Source organism: Lepidochelys kempii, chromosome 2, assembly GCF_965140285.1.
Source record: "Lepidochelys kempii isolate rLepKem1 chromosome 2, rLepKem1.hap1, whole genome shotgun sequence".
NCBI lineage: Eukaryota > Metazoa > Chordata > Testudines > Cheloniidae > Lepidochelys > Lepidochelys kempii.
In genome coordinates, this window is record NC_136381.1 from 156193098 (window position 1) to 156210352 (window position 17255).

Below are 17255 nucleotides of genomic sequence, written 5' to 3' on the forward strand. Positions count from 1 at the left end.
CTTCTATCCCTCTCAATAGTCAAGTTGCATTAACTTAAACTCATGCCCATTTACCACTTATGCCTTGTCTACACTGGCAAGTTTCTGCACAGTAAAGCAGCTTTATGGGCTGCAACTCCCAAGGTGTACATACTGCCAAGCCACTTAGAGCACAGTTGTGGCACTTTAAAAAAAAACAACCCCAATGAGAAGTGTGCAGCTTTCTGCACTGGGGCTACGGCGCTGTGGTGCCAGCGTAGACACCATGGCGATTACAGCACCGCGACTGGCCTCCGGGAGGTGTCCCACAATGCCTGTTCTCGCCTCTCTGGCCATCGGTTTGAACAATACTGCCCTGCCCTCAGGTGACCAACCGTCATCCCCACCCCGTAAATTCCTCTGGAAATTTGAAAGTCCCCTTCCTGTTTGCTCAGTGCAGTGGTCTCAGCGCATCTTCGCAGGTGGCCATGCCTGCTCCATGCACCAGGCGATCCCCCGCTTGGAGCAATGCCGAGCTGCTGGACCTCATCAGCATTTGGGGAGAGGAGGCTGTCCACTCCCAGCTGCGCTCCAGCTGTAGGAATTCTGATACTTACAGACCGATTTCACGATGCATGACAGAAAGGAGCCATGACCAGGACACATTGCAACATAGGGTCAAAGTGAAGGAGCTGCAGAACGCCTACCACAAGGCGCGGGAGGCAAACCGCTGCTCTGGTGCTGAACCCACGAGCTGCCGGTTCTACAAAGAGCTGGACGTGATACTTAGCGGTGACCCCACCTCCACTGCGAAGGCCCCTGTGGATACGTCATTGGCTCGCGTGCCGGTTGAGAGTGGATTGAGCCAGCAGGAGGAAATCTTGGATGAAGATGTGGAGGGGGACCCAGAGAGGATGACTCAGAGGTCAGAGATGCATACAGCCAGGAGCTCTTTTCTACCCCAGAGGAGCCTAGCCAGTCACAGCTGTCAGAGATTGGCAAAGCGCAAACAGGAGAGGAGGCCGCTGAAGCAAGTTGTTGGGCGCAGGAGGGCAGGACGGTTGCAGAAATCAGGCTTGTCTCCCACCGCATGCCTAGTCTGAGTGCCGGAACAAGCTGCTGATTGACTCCCTCACTTCATGGAAATCTCCCTCAGAGATTTACAGGAAACTCTCGTGGAGATACTGGGCAATCCACTGCCGCAGGTTCTTCAGCAGAGCTACTTTGTTTCTTGCCCCATTAATGTTAACTTTCCCGTGCCACTTTGCCGTCCTGTGCGGGAGGACCATTGCTGGACACAGACAAGCCACATAGGGGCCAGGGCAGAAGCCACAGGCTTGGAGAAGACCCTCCCTTGATTCGCTGCTCACCCTCACCAACGAGATATCTTCCATAATGATCGCATCCTGTGGAAAATGAGGGACAGGAATGATTATCAGCCCCCCACCCCCTACAGTGCTGGCTTTCCCCCAGAGCCACGTGCCCAGTGTACAGCAGGATCCGGGAGGAGTGATTTACCCTGCCCCTGCAGCTACTCACCATTTTGGGGGTCTTGTGGCTCACGTGTGCTTGCCTGGGGACAGCCAGTTAGTGACAGGTGTGAGAGTACTGGCGGTGTTTTAAAGCACTGAATCAGTGCTGTCTGTGTTGCAAACAATACTGCTTCTGTAAAATGTTGCATTTAAGCTTCACAGAGATGACTTTGGGAGCCCAGCCTCCCTCTGTTATCTGTGGCGGAACGACTGCGCAGAATTAGAAAGCGGCCAAGAAGAATTAAGGAGGACTTTCTGCATGAGGTTATGATGCACTCCACCACCAAGAAACAGGAATTGAAGGAGTGGCAGGAAAGTGAGAAGAGGGACCAAAAAGAGAACAGGGCACACTAGAATGAAGCTAATGGAGCGGCTCTTTAATGTTATGGAACGCCAAGAGGACACGCTCCACGCAATACTAGCTCTTCAAACCGAGCAACTCAGTGCCCACCCTCCCCTGCAGCTGCTGTCGCAAAACTCTTTCCCATTTTCCCCCCAAACACCACCAAACTCTTATCAACTTCCTGGCTCCAGTCTCTATCCATGGCATTCCACTCCTCCCTCCTCACAGTCCAGTATTGTGGATTCCCACTACCCACTGCACTCAACACCCATCCCTCTGCAGTTTGGCCCTGCTGAAGTACAGTACCTGCTGCATTTTACTCCAAAGGAGAAGGTTGGATGTGATCCCCGGACATACACAAATCTTTAGCCATCCTGGGACGCCCTCCTCCTCCTGGGACCTTCCCTTCCTTGATCCCCCTCCCTGCTGATGTATTTTTTCATTTGACTCTTCCCTCCAGTTGTTGTCTTTTAATAAAAGAATTATGTTGGTTTGAAAGCAATCTTTATTTTATTAATTGAAAGCAAAAAGAGCCCTGCAAAGCAACATACAATTATGTTAAACCCCCTTATTGCATCATGTGCACCTATCACCTCTTAGCATTACAAGCACTGCAATCCCAAGCATAGCAACAAATATTAGTGGCTTTCAGCTTCAGATTGCTACCTCAAGGCATCCCTGATCCTTATGGTCCCACGCTGTGCTCCTCTAATAGCCTTGGTCTCTGGCTATTCAAACTCAGCCTCCAGGTGCTGAGCCTCTGCAGTCCAGCCCTGAGTGAAGCTTTCACCCTTACCTTCACAAATATTATGGACTGTATAACACGCAGCTATAAGCATAGGAATATGGTCATCGGCCTGGTCCAGCTTCCCATAGAGGCAGCACCAGCGGGCTTTTAAACGGCCAAAAGCACACTCAACAGTCATTCTGCACCTGCTCAAACTGTTGTTGAACCACTCCTTGCTGCAATCAAGTTGCCCCATGTATGGCTTCATAAGCCACAGCATTAAGGGGTAGGCGGGATCTCCCAGGATCACAATGGGCATTTCAGCTTCCCCTACAGTGACCTTCTGGTCTGGGAAGAAAGTCCCTGCTTGCAGCTTCCTGAACAGGCCAGTGTTCCGAAAGATGCGTGTGTCATGCACCTTTCTGGACTAGCTTGAGTGAATGTCAATGAAACACCCACGGTGATCCATAAGCGCCCGGAGAACCATTGAGAAATACCCTTTGAGATTAATGTATTCGGTGGCTAGGTGGTCTGGTGCCAGAATTGGAATATGCGTGCCATCTATTTCCTCTCTGCAGTTAGGGAAGCCCATTTGTGCAAAGCCATCCACAGTGTCACACACGTTGCCCAGAGTCACGATCTTTTGGAGCAGGATGCGATTAATGGCCCTGCACACTCCCATCAACATGACTCCAGCGGTCGACTTTCCCACTCCAAACTGGTTAGCGACCGATCGGTACAGTCTGGAGTAGCCAGCTTCCACAATGCAATCGCCACACGCTTCTCCAACAACAGGGCAGCTCTCATTCTCGTGTCCTTGCACCACAGGTCTGGGGTGAGCTCATCACAAAGTCCCATGAATGTGGCTTTCCTCATCCGAAAGTTCTGCAGCCACTGCTCCTCATCCAAGACATGCACCACGATGTCATTCCACCACTCAGTGCTTGTTTCCTGAGCCCAAAAGCGGTGTTCCACTGTGGACAGCACCTCTGTGAATGCCACAAGCAATCTCATGCCGTAGCTACTACGCGTGGCAAGATCAATGTTGCACTCCTCTTGCCTTTGTAGTTTAAGGAATAACTCCACTGCCTCTCGTGACATGTTGGTCAGAGCAACCAGCATACTAGTCAGCAGTTGGGGATCCATTCCTGCAGCCCGAAGAGGTAGGGCACGCAATACACAAACCACAGAAAGATGGCGCCAAATGCGTATGGAAGCACAAGGATTTCTGGGATACAAAGCAATGCATCATGGGTCACTAGGACAGGACCCAGGATGCCCCGCGACCCCCTCCACCTTCCCAAAGTCTTAGCAGCGGAAGAGAAAGAGGTCCTCTGTGGGATAGCCGCACAGACTGCACCACTCCGAATACCACTGCAAGTTCCACAAGTGTGAAAAAGCTATTGTGCAGGCAGCTGAGAATGGGAACACACAACAGCGGTTTCCCTTCAGCACTCTCTGAGCAGTGCTGTAACTGCCGGCATTGTAACTTTGCAAGTGTAGACATGCCCTTATATACAGGGTGGGTCAAAATCAATGATTTTTAAAATTAAAAAAATTGGATTTTTTTATTTAAAAATTGGATTTTTTTGATAAAATGCTTTTTGAGGAAAAATCTATCTAAAGATAGTTTTAATTAAGATACATTATAGCTCAAAGCTATCTTATCATGGAATAGGGTTTATAAATTCTAATTCTATAGTATGAGACAATATATTCATGTAATGTTTAACAAAAGTTTTGTAAATGAGTTCCAATAGTTCATGGATTAGGGACCCAATCTTATGGGGTTCCAGAGTCTTCTGTATAGATTATTTAGGTTAATCTTTCCATTTACCCAATGGAACTCAGTGCTCAGTCTAGATGATACCATCCGAGATGCTTAGTTTTGCAGTTCTCAAACTGTGGATTTGTTCTCCAGAGGTAACATGCTTGTTAACAGCAAAAATAAGTAATATATAAAGATGAGAAATAAAAGACCTCAACTCTATTGTTCCTCCGCAAATTTGTGTACAGAGTCAATCCCTTACCTCTCTCTAAAAGTGCAAAGTTTCAGAAAGTTCAATGAATAGCAGATAGTTGGGGGCAGAATACATAGGACAAGGAAAAGAAGACTGGCAATAGATGTGAGAAGCGAGGGACATATGCTTCTTTTGTTAAAATATTATATGTTTGCTGTTGAAGAAAAATATCCAGAATACTTAACGTTGTTGTTTTAGTTAAATAAAACAATTTAAATGTCTGTCTGGTGATGTTTTCCTCCTAATACAGCATGGCAAGAAAATCCTTCAAATATTAATGATTAACCTGTTATTTGAATTGGAAATAGTTCACCTCCCAATGACTTCATAAATATCTGCTTCAATTACTTTTGGTAAATAAAATAACCAAACACTCATTCATTTTCTGATATAGCTGTAAAACTAATCCAAAAAGTTTTCAAAATAAATCACTATTTAAAAATATATAGTGTGTACCTTCTAAAAATTAAACCTACATCTATCTCTGAGTTGTGAAGAATATGTATTAAGGTTATAACAACCAACAAGAATGCACTTTTATGTAGAAAACCATGCTTAAATCGAGTCTTCCTGACTAGCGATTTAAATCACGATTTAAATTAAATCCACCCTGCTTATATATCACCTTGGAATTTGACCCACAGAGTCTAAGGGAGTCTAACCTGGTGGAATTTACCTGTTGAAGAGCCAGAGGAGAAGGGTGTATTTTAACCTACACCTTTAGGTGCTTTTCCTGTCACAATGCTCGCTTCCTTTTTCTTTTTTTTTTTAAATGTTTGTGGAATTTGTCCAAAGTATTCCTTACACTTTCTAGGCCTATTTCAAAATTGATGTGTTAAGGGATACAAGTTACAAGCTGATAAATGGATGCAAATCTAAGGAAGTCTGAATCTAACCCAGTATTGTTAACTACAAGCATTCAAAAAACAAGAGTCAGGCCTCCCACAAGTCTCGAGACTGACTGAAAAAAATCATGATTTTTAAAAAAAATAATAAATTTGAGGTTCCTTTTATTTCACTACTGGTTTTATGCCTTTAGGGTTCATGTTTTCAAGCTTTTTTCTCTGCAATCATGAGGACTGGAAACTTACTTTTATTGAAATAAAAGTTGAGATTATCATGTAATCATTTGACTCCAGGCACTGGTGCTTTAAGAAAACCCCCACATATTATCAAACTCCCAATAAAATCATGGGAGTTCGCAAGACTGCTAAGTGCCTTCAAGTTGATGTAACTTACACGTTAAAGAAGTTGGGAAAATGTCTGTTACACCAGATGACACTAACCTCTGAAACTGGTCTTAAATCAGTGAAGACCATTAAGACAATGAAAAGATTATGAGTGGGATTTTGAAGTCAAAGGGAGTTTTATTATTCACAACAATGGGAGTAAACTAAAAACAACATTGAGTACTTTTGAAAATCCCAACCTCTAAACATACAAGAATTTTAAACAAATTCTAAACATACAAGAATTTAAAAAAAAAAAATACACAGTTGCTACTCACTTGTATCTAAACTGTTAAAGGCAAAAAATGTACAATATATATTGCAAAATAAAAGTTTCCTCAGGCTAAATCATGCCCTGCTGGTGTACCTATCCTGTATAACCCAACTGAAGAATAATGTAAATTCCATTTGAAGACAAAGGCACTGCAGAGGTGTAACAGAGGGCATAATTTGTCCTATAGGATCTTTATTACGGTTGAAGATACATGAGAAAGAGAGAGCCCAGTTTGAGTTCACAGGGCTGACAGCTAGGGAAAAAAATTCTTTCACTTCAGGTGTGTTCAGTTTATGAATGAAAAAGCATTAAGCAAAAATTTTCAAATTAGTTTTCAGAGTAGAATTGCATTTTAAAGACAGCATATCTCAGAACTATTTGGTATATTGTTCAAAATAGGCTCTCTCTTTTGCACATGTTCACTAAGCAGGACTTTCCTGTTGACCTGTTGTGCAAGTCTAGGTTGGAAATGGACTGGAGCTAGACAGGCCATCCTTGGCATTTTTTCCTTTTTATTCAACAATTTACATATGCTACGATAGTGATAATATAATGTTTTACCTCCAACTGGGAGCATTCATTTATCTGTTGTAATAACACCTCACTGGGCTGTTGTACTGTTCCTTTTGAGTCCTCTTAAAACTTACGATAGACTATTAATGATCTGTTGCATTGAACACATCTGCGGCAAGCTCCTCAGCAAAATTTACCAAGTTATTATGTGTTGCCCCGTAGCTGTACAGAATGCCTAGGATATGCGTCACATGGTTGGTTGACCCTTAAGGTGTAGTTGGGCTCAGTCAGATCTGCTCCAGATTAGCTACTATTCCTTCCCACCCATCCCCACCCCCCAAACGGGACTTGATCAGCTGGGTGATTTCTTTAAAAGGGCTGAGAACTCAGTATGAAGGGTGTGGAGCCACAGAAAGTTGGTAGGCTCCTGTGCAAGGCCCTGAATGAGAGTCTTCAGGAGACTGAGGGGACTCCAGGGAAAGAGCCTGGGAGTCAGGGCTCTGAGAGCCTGACAGTTAACCCAGAACACACAAGGAACTGAGTCTAGGGTGGGTCAAGAGGAGACCAAGTGGAGAGAGAGTACTTTGCATTGGCTGGGTCTTTTGTTTGTACTTGATATCCTGAAAGGGAACTGAACTCAAAATGACTCAGCTGGGGGCTGAGCCCCACCTCAAATGAAGCAAAACTATAACAGGGAGGGCACACAGCATGACACTGAGTCAACAGGGGGCACTACAGGGCAGGCATGCCCTGTAACAGTATATTAGAAGGGGAAAAAAATCTAGCAAAACTATTTCAGAAACGGAGGACACTGTATGCAAGAGCTACCTTCTTAATGTTCTGAAAGGAATGGCATAATTTTCTGCAAAATAATATTTCCCCAAATCTTTCACCCATTGGCAAAATTTTCTTTTAAAATTGTTTTTTTAATATCTCATTCAGTTTACCAAGAGTAAGAGGTACATATTTATACTTACCTATACGTCTATTATACTTTCGTCTAGATTTAAAGTACAATAAAAGTAATTATTCTGTGTAAACTGAAAATTCAGAAAAATGGCTAATTATGCGCACATGGATTAAATGTAGAGTGGCTGTGCATATATTTGTCTAAAACCTGGGGCGGATGCCTTGGGTCAATATTGATTTAGGGATTCCTAATGTATTTTTACAACATCTAATTCTGAGAGCAAAGTGTGTGCTGCAGAGAACATTTGGTATCACAATAATTAATCTGATTTCTTTGCAAACAAACAGAACACAAGTCCGTTGGTAAACATTTAAACAGCTTACAGCAAACACATTCTACATGTCATATAATTTATTATCAAGTACTCCAGACTCCTTACTTATTTAATTAAAACAAGTCCTAGTCTATTCTTTGCTTGCATGGATCCCAATACTTATTCTGGGCTGTTAGTATCAGACTGTATATCACTTTAATGCATAGCTTATCCTTTCAGCATCAAAACATGAACGCATAAAAGAATTAAATAAAAAAGTAAGGACACTGGGTTAGCTTTAAGTGAAAACGGTACCCCAATATTACATAGTCACAGATACAGTAGAAAAAACTCCTTTGTATTACAGATTTTATCTGTAAATATTTTTCACATTTTATTAATACAGGTGGCATTTCTGAGTCTACAACTGGTAGATGTCATCTTGATAAAACTGTAACAGAGTGATATCGAGAAAATTAGAACTCCACGTAAAGCCCTTTCTACCATGACTGTTCAACTGTCTCTAAAAAGTATACTGCAGCACAATTTTAACATAGTTGTGGCTAAATAGGTGACTACTTGGCAGGAGCCTAGCTTCCATTATTGTTCTAAGGGTCTGATTCTGCAGCCACCTCCAGAAGAAACTTTGGAGTATACAAAGAATCAAGTGCTGTTATTTCATCGTCAAACATCAGAAAGACATCACATAAAACATAATAATGCCAAACTCAAACCTCCCAAAACCTGGAAACACAGAATAAAACTACTTTTCTACATATATCACCTCTCACATCTCTGCCCACAGACAATGATAAACCTTCCATCACTTGCAAACCATACCCATTCAGCCATGGACTCAAGATGACACCCACACAACCTTAACTCTGCCCTTTGTTTAAGGCCATTTGTTCCTTTGTGATTAATTTTTACTTCTGACTGTGGGTTTTAATATCCTTTTATTTTTCATAAGGGACCATAACCCATTTTAAGGTAAGGTTTGTAGTATTAGAAATGTGAACTTAGAAATGACTACTAAGAACATATCAATCAATGAGGCTCCTTGGATGATGGGTTGTTAGCTGGATGGATGTTACTCTCTGGCATGTATATTACTTTGTATTGTTTTGTATCTAGGAAATGTGGGGTTTTTTTTTTTTAAACTTTCATGACATTCCACAAAAGGAAGAGTTAAGGTTGACTGGACATGAAGTTAATTGACCTTCGTATAGGCACAGGTGTCCATGCTATTTGAATCACACCGCATGATCCTTTGACACTTATGCAAGCAAAATGGGTATTTATGCATCTAAGAGCAGATCTGAACATCCAATATGGATAATCTATTTAGGTCTATTTATGTTGGAAAACTGAGCCAATGTCTGTTCCATTATAACAATTGCTATGTTCTAATTACATTTATAACGTAAGATAACCCAATGTTCAAACTCTGCAGTACACAAGACTGCATTAATAATTTGTCAGGTGCTAAGAGTCACACATAGCTGCAGATTTGCATGCATACACACAGTATTTAAAAAATCAAAAGTAAGGGCACACAGCCACAAAATTTACTTGCATTTGTATCTTGTTAGATTAATAGAAACATTTTGTGGTTTGAGTTTGCTGGCAATAAACACTGTCGATGATCATCTTTGTTCTCTTTCTGCACTTACAAGGAGAGAAAGCCTATGGCTACATTTGCCCCTCAGGCCACACTTTGGGTAAACCTACTTTAAAGTAAAGCAGTAACAGGTGCCTATAAAATATTAATCCCTATCAAAATCCCTCCCTATCCCATCTAGCACTAAATAAAAAGTCATTTAATCCCATTAATTTCACATAGCCACTTTAATATCCTTACCTGAACAGTACGTCCTGCATTGATGTGCTCTTCATGTAATCTGTCCCATAGTCTGCATCTCTGATACTACACAAAGAAAAAATACTCTGTATAATTGCTAGAAAAGAATAAAATAATTATTTTAAATTTCTGTAGTTTACAGTAATAAAGGGGCCAAACTCTTCCTGGTTTAAAGCCAGGGAAGTAAATGGACCTTCACGAGGGACTAATTTGGTTCACTATATTTTCATTCATCCTAACATAACCAGAGACCTTGTATTAGTTCTCAACAACAAATAGACTTAATAGAGTTCTGGTAATGTTACAGTATATTTCCACTAATGGACAGCAGAGAGATGACAGCAACTAGTGAAGAACATAGAGGGAAGAAGAAAAGGAGTACTTGTGGCACCTTAGAGACTAACCAATTTATTTGAGCATAAGCTTTCGTCAGCTTCAGCGTACTTCATTGGATGCATACTGTGGGGGAAGAGCTGTACCAGTCATGCCTGATATGAAACAACAAGCTACCAGATGTTATTTTTATAAAGAGAATTATGTTCCTCTCAAGAGGCTGTACATGCTATTTAATTTTAATATTTTAAAACAGTTACAAACATGGGCCCCAATCCTGAAAAGACAATCACATGCACAAAGCCCCACTGACTTCAGCAGGGGCCATCCATGCAGCATTCTTTACAGGACTGGAGTCACAGCAATTACTGAAATGATAAATACCTCGGATATCAAAATCATCATATTTTCATCAGTTAAATAAATCAATCACTGCTACTGCCAATTCACAAAAAGGTACCATATAGACACTCACACCACAAAAGCAAATCTCTAAACAAAAAAGAATTTTATCAGCAAACAATACAGTTTGAGATTCTTGGTATATACAATTAAAACGTTGAATAATGTATTAAATGAAATAAAAGAAAATACAGGATCATGTATTAACATTTTTAGTCATTTAAATGACAGAGCAAAATGACAGCATGGGTTTTAATAAAAAAAAGTGAGTTGCCATTTTATTTAACATTAATTCTTTCAATCTCTTCATAAATCATACTCTCAATAGCATATTTTATCTACCCTCTTTTATTTGTGTTATTTTTAATTGTGGAGACCAGATCAACTTAAAATATTCCAAGGTCCTGAGTCTCCTAACCATCATATAAGGAATCAGGAATTACTTTTCAATTTAGAGAGTACGTTAGAGAGAAAAGGTCCTTCATACTAAGATTTTGCATAGTGTTAAGAAAAAAAAATAATAGTTTGAGGTCAATTAAATTAAGTCAGAAGGACAATTTAAAAAAAAAAGAGTATAAGCAACACCTGCATAACGCATTATGCCAATAAAATCATTGTGATTGTTCTTTAACAAAAATTAGAGAAAGGACTGAACCAACACCCTAAATTTTGCAGTTTATGCCATCTATTAAATAATGACAAAGCTGACCTACACTATATTTTCTTTAAAAAAAAAACAAAACACTATTCAACTGATTGTAACAATGTAATTTGCCACATCAATTCAATATCCTTAAACCATGAAAAAAATTGTTCTCCAAATTTACACGATCACAGAATTTCTTCAAAAAGCATTTACTGCTCCTTATAATTCCCAAAAGAAATGCGGAGACGCTTTGCTTTACACATTAAGAGTGCTATTACACTGTACATTATAATATCTAATATACTAGTGGTGTCTCAAAAGGTACTTTGAAAGAACCCAGGTGGCTAATATGACTGGAGCAGTGAGCCTGATGGGGAGAGAAAGGATGTGGTCCCTGCATGTTGCCCTCTCCAGGTCACCAATCTGCTCATCACATACGACGAGTCTATTCACAATGAGGTCAATGTCAAGTTGGATCACAAACCTTATATAGAGAATATTGTCACCACCTCTTTCTCTGAAAGAAAGGAAGACTAGTCTTTAGGGCTGTCAATTAATCTCAGTTAACTCACACGAATAACTCAAAAAAAAATAATCGTGATTAATTGAAGTTTTAATTGTATTGTTAAACAATAGATATCAATTGATACGTATTAAATATTTTGGATGTTTTTCTACATTTTCAAATATATTGATTTCAATTACAACACAGATTACAAAGTGTACACTGCTCACTTTATATTATTTTTTATTACAAATATTTGCACTGCAAAAATGATAAACAAAAGGAACAGTATTTTTCAAGTCACTTCATACAAGTACTGTACTGCAATCTCTTTATCGTGAAAGAGCAACTTAAATATGTTGGTAACTGCACTCAAAAACAAAATAATACATAGCTTTAGAGCCTACAAGTCCACTCAGTCCTACTTCTCATTCAGCCAAACCCCAAGTTTGTTTATATTTAGAGGAGATAATAGACTAATAGACATTAAGGTCAAAAGGGACCATTATGATCATCTAGTCTCACCTCCTGCACAATGCAGGTCACAGAATCTCACCCACCCACTCCTGAAATAAACCTCTCATCTATGTCTGAGCTAGTTTGAGTCCTCAAAGCATGGTTTAAAGACTTCAAGGTGCAGAGAATCCTCCAGCAAGTGACCCCTGCCTCATGCTGCAGAGGAAGGTGAAAAACCCCCAGGGCCTCTGCCAATCTGCCCTGGAGGAAAATTCCTTCCCGACCCCAAATATGGTGACCAGCTGAACCCTGAGCATGTGGGCAAGATTCACCAGCCAGATACCCAGGAAAGAATTCTCTGTAGTAACTCAGATCCCATCCAATCTAACATCCCATCACAGGCCATTGGGCCTATCAACTAATTGCCAAAATCATGTTATCCCATACCATCCCCTCCATAAACGTATCGAGCTTAATCTTGAAGCCAGATAGGTCTTTTGCCCCCACTGCTTCCCTTGGAAGGCTGTTCCAGAACTTAACTCCTCTGGTGGTTAGAAACCTTCATCTAATTTCAAGTCTAAACTTCCTGATGGCCAGTTTATATCCATTTGTTCTTGTGTCCACATTGGTACTGAGCTTAAATAATTCCTCTCTCTTCCTGGTATTTATCCCTCTGATATATTTATAGAGAGCAATCATATCTCCCCTCAGCCTTCTTTTGGTTAGGCTAAACAAGCCAAGCTCCTTGAGTCTCCTTTCATAAGACAGGTTTTCCATTCCTCGGATCATCCTAGTAGCCCTTCTCTGTACCTGTTCCAGTTTGAATTCATCCTTCTTAAACATGGGAGTCCAGAACTGCACACAGTATTCCAGGTGAGGTCTCACCAGTGCCTTGTATAATGGTACTAAAACCTCCTTATCTTTACTGGAAATAGCTCGCCTGATGCATCCCAATACTGCACTAGCTTTTTTCACAGCCACACCACATTGGTGGCTCATAGTCATCCTGTGGTCAACCAATACTCCAAGGTCCTTCTCCTTCTTCGTTACTTCCGATGGATGCATCCCCAGCTTATAACTAAAATTCTTGTTATTAATCCCTAAATGTATGACCTTACACTTCTCACTATTAAATTTCATCCTATTACTATTACTCCAGTTTACAAGGTCATCCAGATCTTCCTGTATGATATCGCGGTCCTTCTCTGAATTGGCAATACCTCACAGCTTCAGGTCATCCACAGACTTTATTAGTACACTCCCACTTCTTGTGCCAAGGTCAGTAATAAAAAGATTAAATAAGATTGCTCCCAAAACTGATCCCTAAGGAACTCCACTAGTAACCTCCTTCCAGCCTGACAGTTCACCTTTCACTATGACCTGCTGCAGTCTCCCCTTTAACCAATTCCTTATCCACCTTTCAATGTTCATATTGATCCCCATCTTTTCCAATTTAACTAATAATTCCCCATGTGGCACGGTATCAAACGCCTTACTGAAATCTAGTCTAAATTAGATCCACTGAGTTTCCTTTGTCTAAAAAATCTGTTACTTTCTCAAAGAAGGAGATCAGGTTGGCTTGGCACGATCTACCTTTTGTAAAATCATGTTGTATTTTGTCACATTTACCATTGACTTCAATGTCCTTAACCACTTTCTCATTCAAAATTTTTTCCAAGACCTTGCATACTACAGATGTCAAACTAACAGGCCTGTCGTTACCTGGATCACTTTTTTTTTTTCCTTTCTTAAAAATAGAATCTATGTTAGCAATTCTCCAGTCACACGGTACAACCCCTGAGTTTACAGATTCATTCAAAATTCTTGCTAATGGGCTTGCAATTTCATGTGCCAGTTCCTTTAATATTCTTGGATGAAAATTATCTGGGCCCCACGATTTAGTCTCATTAAGATGTTTGAATTTCGCTTCCACCTCGGATATGGAAATATCTTCCTCCATATCCTCATTCCCATTTGTCATGCTACCATTATCCATAATATCCTCATTAAAGACTGAGGCAAAATATTTGTTTAGATATTGGGCCATGCCTAGATTATTCTTAACCTCCACTCCATCCTCAGTGTTTAACCACTTCTTCTTTCTTTGTTTTCTTCTTATTTATATGGCTATAGAACCTTTCACTATTGGTTTTAATTCCCTTTGCAAGGTCCAACTCTACTTGACTTTTAGCCTTTCTCACTTTATCCCTACATGTTCTGACCTCAATAAGGTAGCTTTCCTTGCTGATCCCTCCCATCTTCCACTCCCTGTATGCTTTCTGCTTTTTCTTAATCACCTCTCTGAGATGCTTGCTCATCCAGCTTGGTCTACAACTCCTGCCTATGAATTTTTTCCCCTTTCTTGGGATGCAGGATTCCGATAGCTTCTGCAGCTTTGACTTGAAGTAATCCCAGGCCTCCTCCGCCTTTAGATCCATAAATTCTTCAGTCCAATTCACTTTCCTAACTAATTTCCTTAATTTTTGAAAGTCAGCCCTTTTGAAATCAAAAACCCTAGTCGCAGATTTATTTTTGTTTATCCTTCCATTCAGTTTGAACTGAATTAGCTCAGTAATAATGCTGCCTACTTCTTATTTACAGTGTCACCAGAAAGTGAGAACAGGTGTTCACATAGGTCATGTAGCCGGCATTGCAAGGTATTTTACGTGCCAGATATGCTAAACATTCCTATGCCCCTTGGTACTTCGGCAACCGTTCCAGAGGACCTTCTTCCATGCTGATGACACCCATTTAAAAAATAATGCGTTAATTAAATTTATGACTGAACTCCTTGGGGGAGAACTGTATGTCTCTGGTTCTATTTTACCTGCATTCTGCTATATATTTCATGTTATAGTAGTCTCGGATGATGACTCAGCATATGTTCATTTTAAGAACACTTTCACTGCAGGTTTGACAAAATGCAAAGAAAGTACCAATGTGAGATTTCTAAAGATAGCTACAGCACTTGACCCAAGGTTTAAGAATCTGAAGTGCCTTCCAAAATCTGAGAGGGATGAAGTATGGAGCAAGCTTTCAGAAGTCATAAAAGAGCAACACTCTGATGTGGAAACTACAGAACCCAAACCACCAAAAAAGAAAATCAACCTTCTGCTGGTGGCATCTGAGTCAGATGATGAAAATGAACACGCATCAGTCCGCACTGCTTTGGATTGTTATCAAGCAGAACCAGCCAGCAGCATAGATGCATGTCCCCTGGAATAGTGGTTGAAGCATGAAGGGACATATGAATCTTTAGCACATCTGGCATGTAAATATCTTGCAACACCGGCTACAACAGTGCTACTAAAACACCTGTTCTCACTTTCAGGTGACACTGTGAACAAGAAACAAGCAACATTATCTCCTGCAAATGTAAACAAACTTGTTTGTCTAAGCGATTGGCTGATCAACAAATAGGACTGAGTGGCCTTGTAGGCTCTAAAGTTTTACATTGTTTTATTTTTGAATGCAATTTTTTTTGTACATAATTCTACAACTTTGATGTTCAACTTTGATGATAAAGAGATTGCATTACAGTACTTGTATTAGTGAATTGAAAAATATTATTTCTTTTGTTTTAAATAGTGCAAATATTTGTAATCAAAAATAAATATAAAGTGAGCACAGTACACTTTGTATTCTGTGTTATAATTGAAATCAATATATTTGAAAATGTAGAAAACATCCAAAAATATTTAAATAAATGGTATTCTATTGTTCTTTAATTGCACGATTAATCATGATTAATCTTTTTAATCATTTGACAGCCCTACTAGTCTTTTTCCTTCACATCTCGACATGTAGCACATTAGATGGGTTCTGGGCTGCAACCAGCAACTGGTTCAGCCTCCACCTAGAAATACAACCTATGATGACACCTAAGAGTCTCCTGTCTCCATTCTGTCCTGTCCTATCCCATGCACTTTTGAAAATTCTACTTAACCATGTTCCAGATCATAGGTGCTAGGGTGCTGCTGCACCCCCTGGCTTGAAATGGTTTCCATCATATGCAGGGTTTACAGTTTGGTTCAATGGCTCTCAGCACCGCCACTATACAAATTGTTCCAGCACCCCTGCTCTAGAGTGTGGTTCTGGCAAAAGTACCTCATTGTTTAGCTTCCAGTCAGGAAGTCTGGGGGAGGTGCACTGCAAAAGACCATATTCTATTATGCAGAGGCTGCTGGAACTGTGTCACTGCCTTAAGAGGAACTTTTTCAAGCACATTGGGCCCAGTGATTACTGAATACCACTGGGAATACTAACCCTCCAGAACACTCAGTGACCTTCGGTAGAACTCAAATTCTGTTCTGAAAATCCCCTGTAACCTTAAACATGCCCTGAGCCCCAAATGGAGCACACACCAAGTCACTTGTGCTCACAAAAACTTTTGAAAAAATTCTACCATAAATTACTTGATCTAGGTCACAAACAGAAGTCCATGGTTGAAAGAGAACCCAGATCTCCCAGTTCCCTATCCTGTGCCCTTACCACAAGAGCATACTTCCTCTCTATAAGGGGTTCCCAAACTTGGCTCGCTTCTTGTTCCGGGTAAGCCCCTGACAGACCGCGAGACGCTTTGTTTACCTGAGCACCCACAGGTACGGCTGCTCGCAGCTCCCAGTGTCTACGGTAAACAAAGCTTCTTGCGGCCTGCCAGGGGCTTACCCGGAACAAGCCGCGAACCAACTTTGGGAACCCCTAGTCTATATGTACACACAGTGTATCATACTCTTCAATCTCTCCTAGTGTTCTCACAGCTGATCTACCTGAGACTATCACAAATTTTGATATTTATAAGGGTGTTGTATGAAATATTCATACCGAAAGGTTCTGTGTGAAATATTCATGTTAAATATTACATTCAATATGTTTTGGGGTAAGAGAGCTTCATATTCAAGCAGTGTGTTTTAGAAAACAATGTGACCTTCAAGACAGCCTGACAAGGAATAGAAAGACCAAGCGCTAATTTCTGCCTTCTCAAACTCATATATTGGTTTAGATTCTCAGAACCCCTCATTATAAGGAGAATTCAAAACATTATTTTTATCATCTTTGAGAAGTAAGATTCTAACAGGTGGTCTCAAGGTCAAACTTCATTATTCATTGATTTTATATTTTCTTCAAACAAGTGATTTAGTAGATTAATTGTCTGGATTATCTCTGGAACCTAAGGTTTAAATCAATATCCATGAAATGAGGTTAGTGACATTGCCTTCATCATAAGTAAAT

General features: G+C 40.5%; 1 protein-coding gene across 3 annotated transcripts in view; it reads right to left on the reverse strand.

The window, feature by feature from the left end:
• STX17 (syntaxin 17) overlaps positions 1-17255 on the reverse strand; it is a 78603-nt gene that overhangs the window by 41986 nt on the left and 19362 nt on the right. For all 3 annotated transcript variants that reach the window (XM_073332527.2, XM_073332526.2, XM_073332528.2), the window contains exon 3: positions 9682-9747. In XM_073332527.2, the coding sequence (XP_073188628.1) occupies positions 9682-9747 (66 nt within the window). The remainder of the gene's footprint in view (positions 1-9681; positions 9748-17255) is intronic.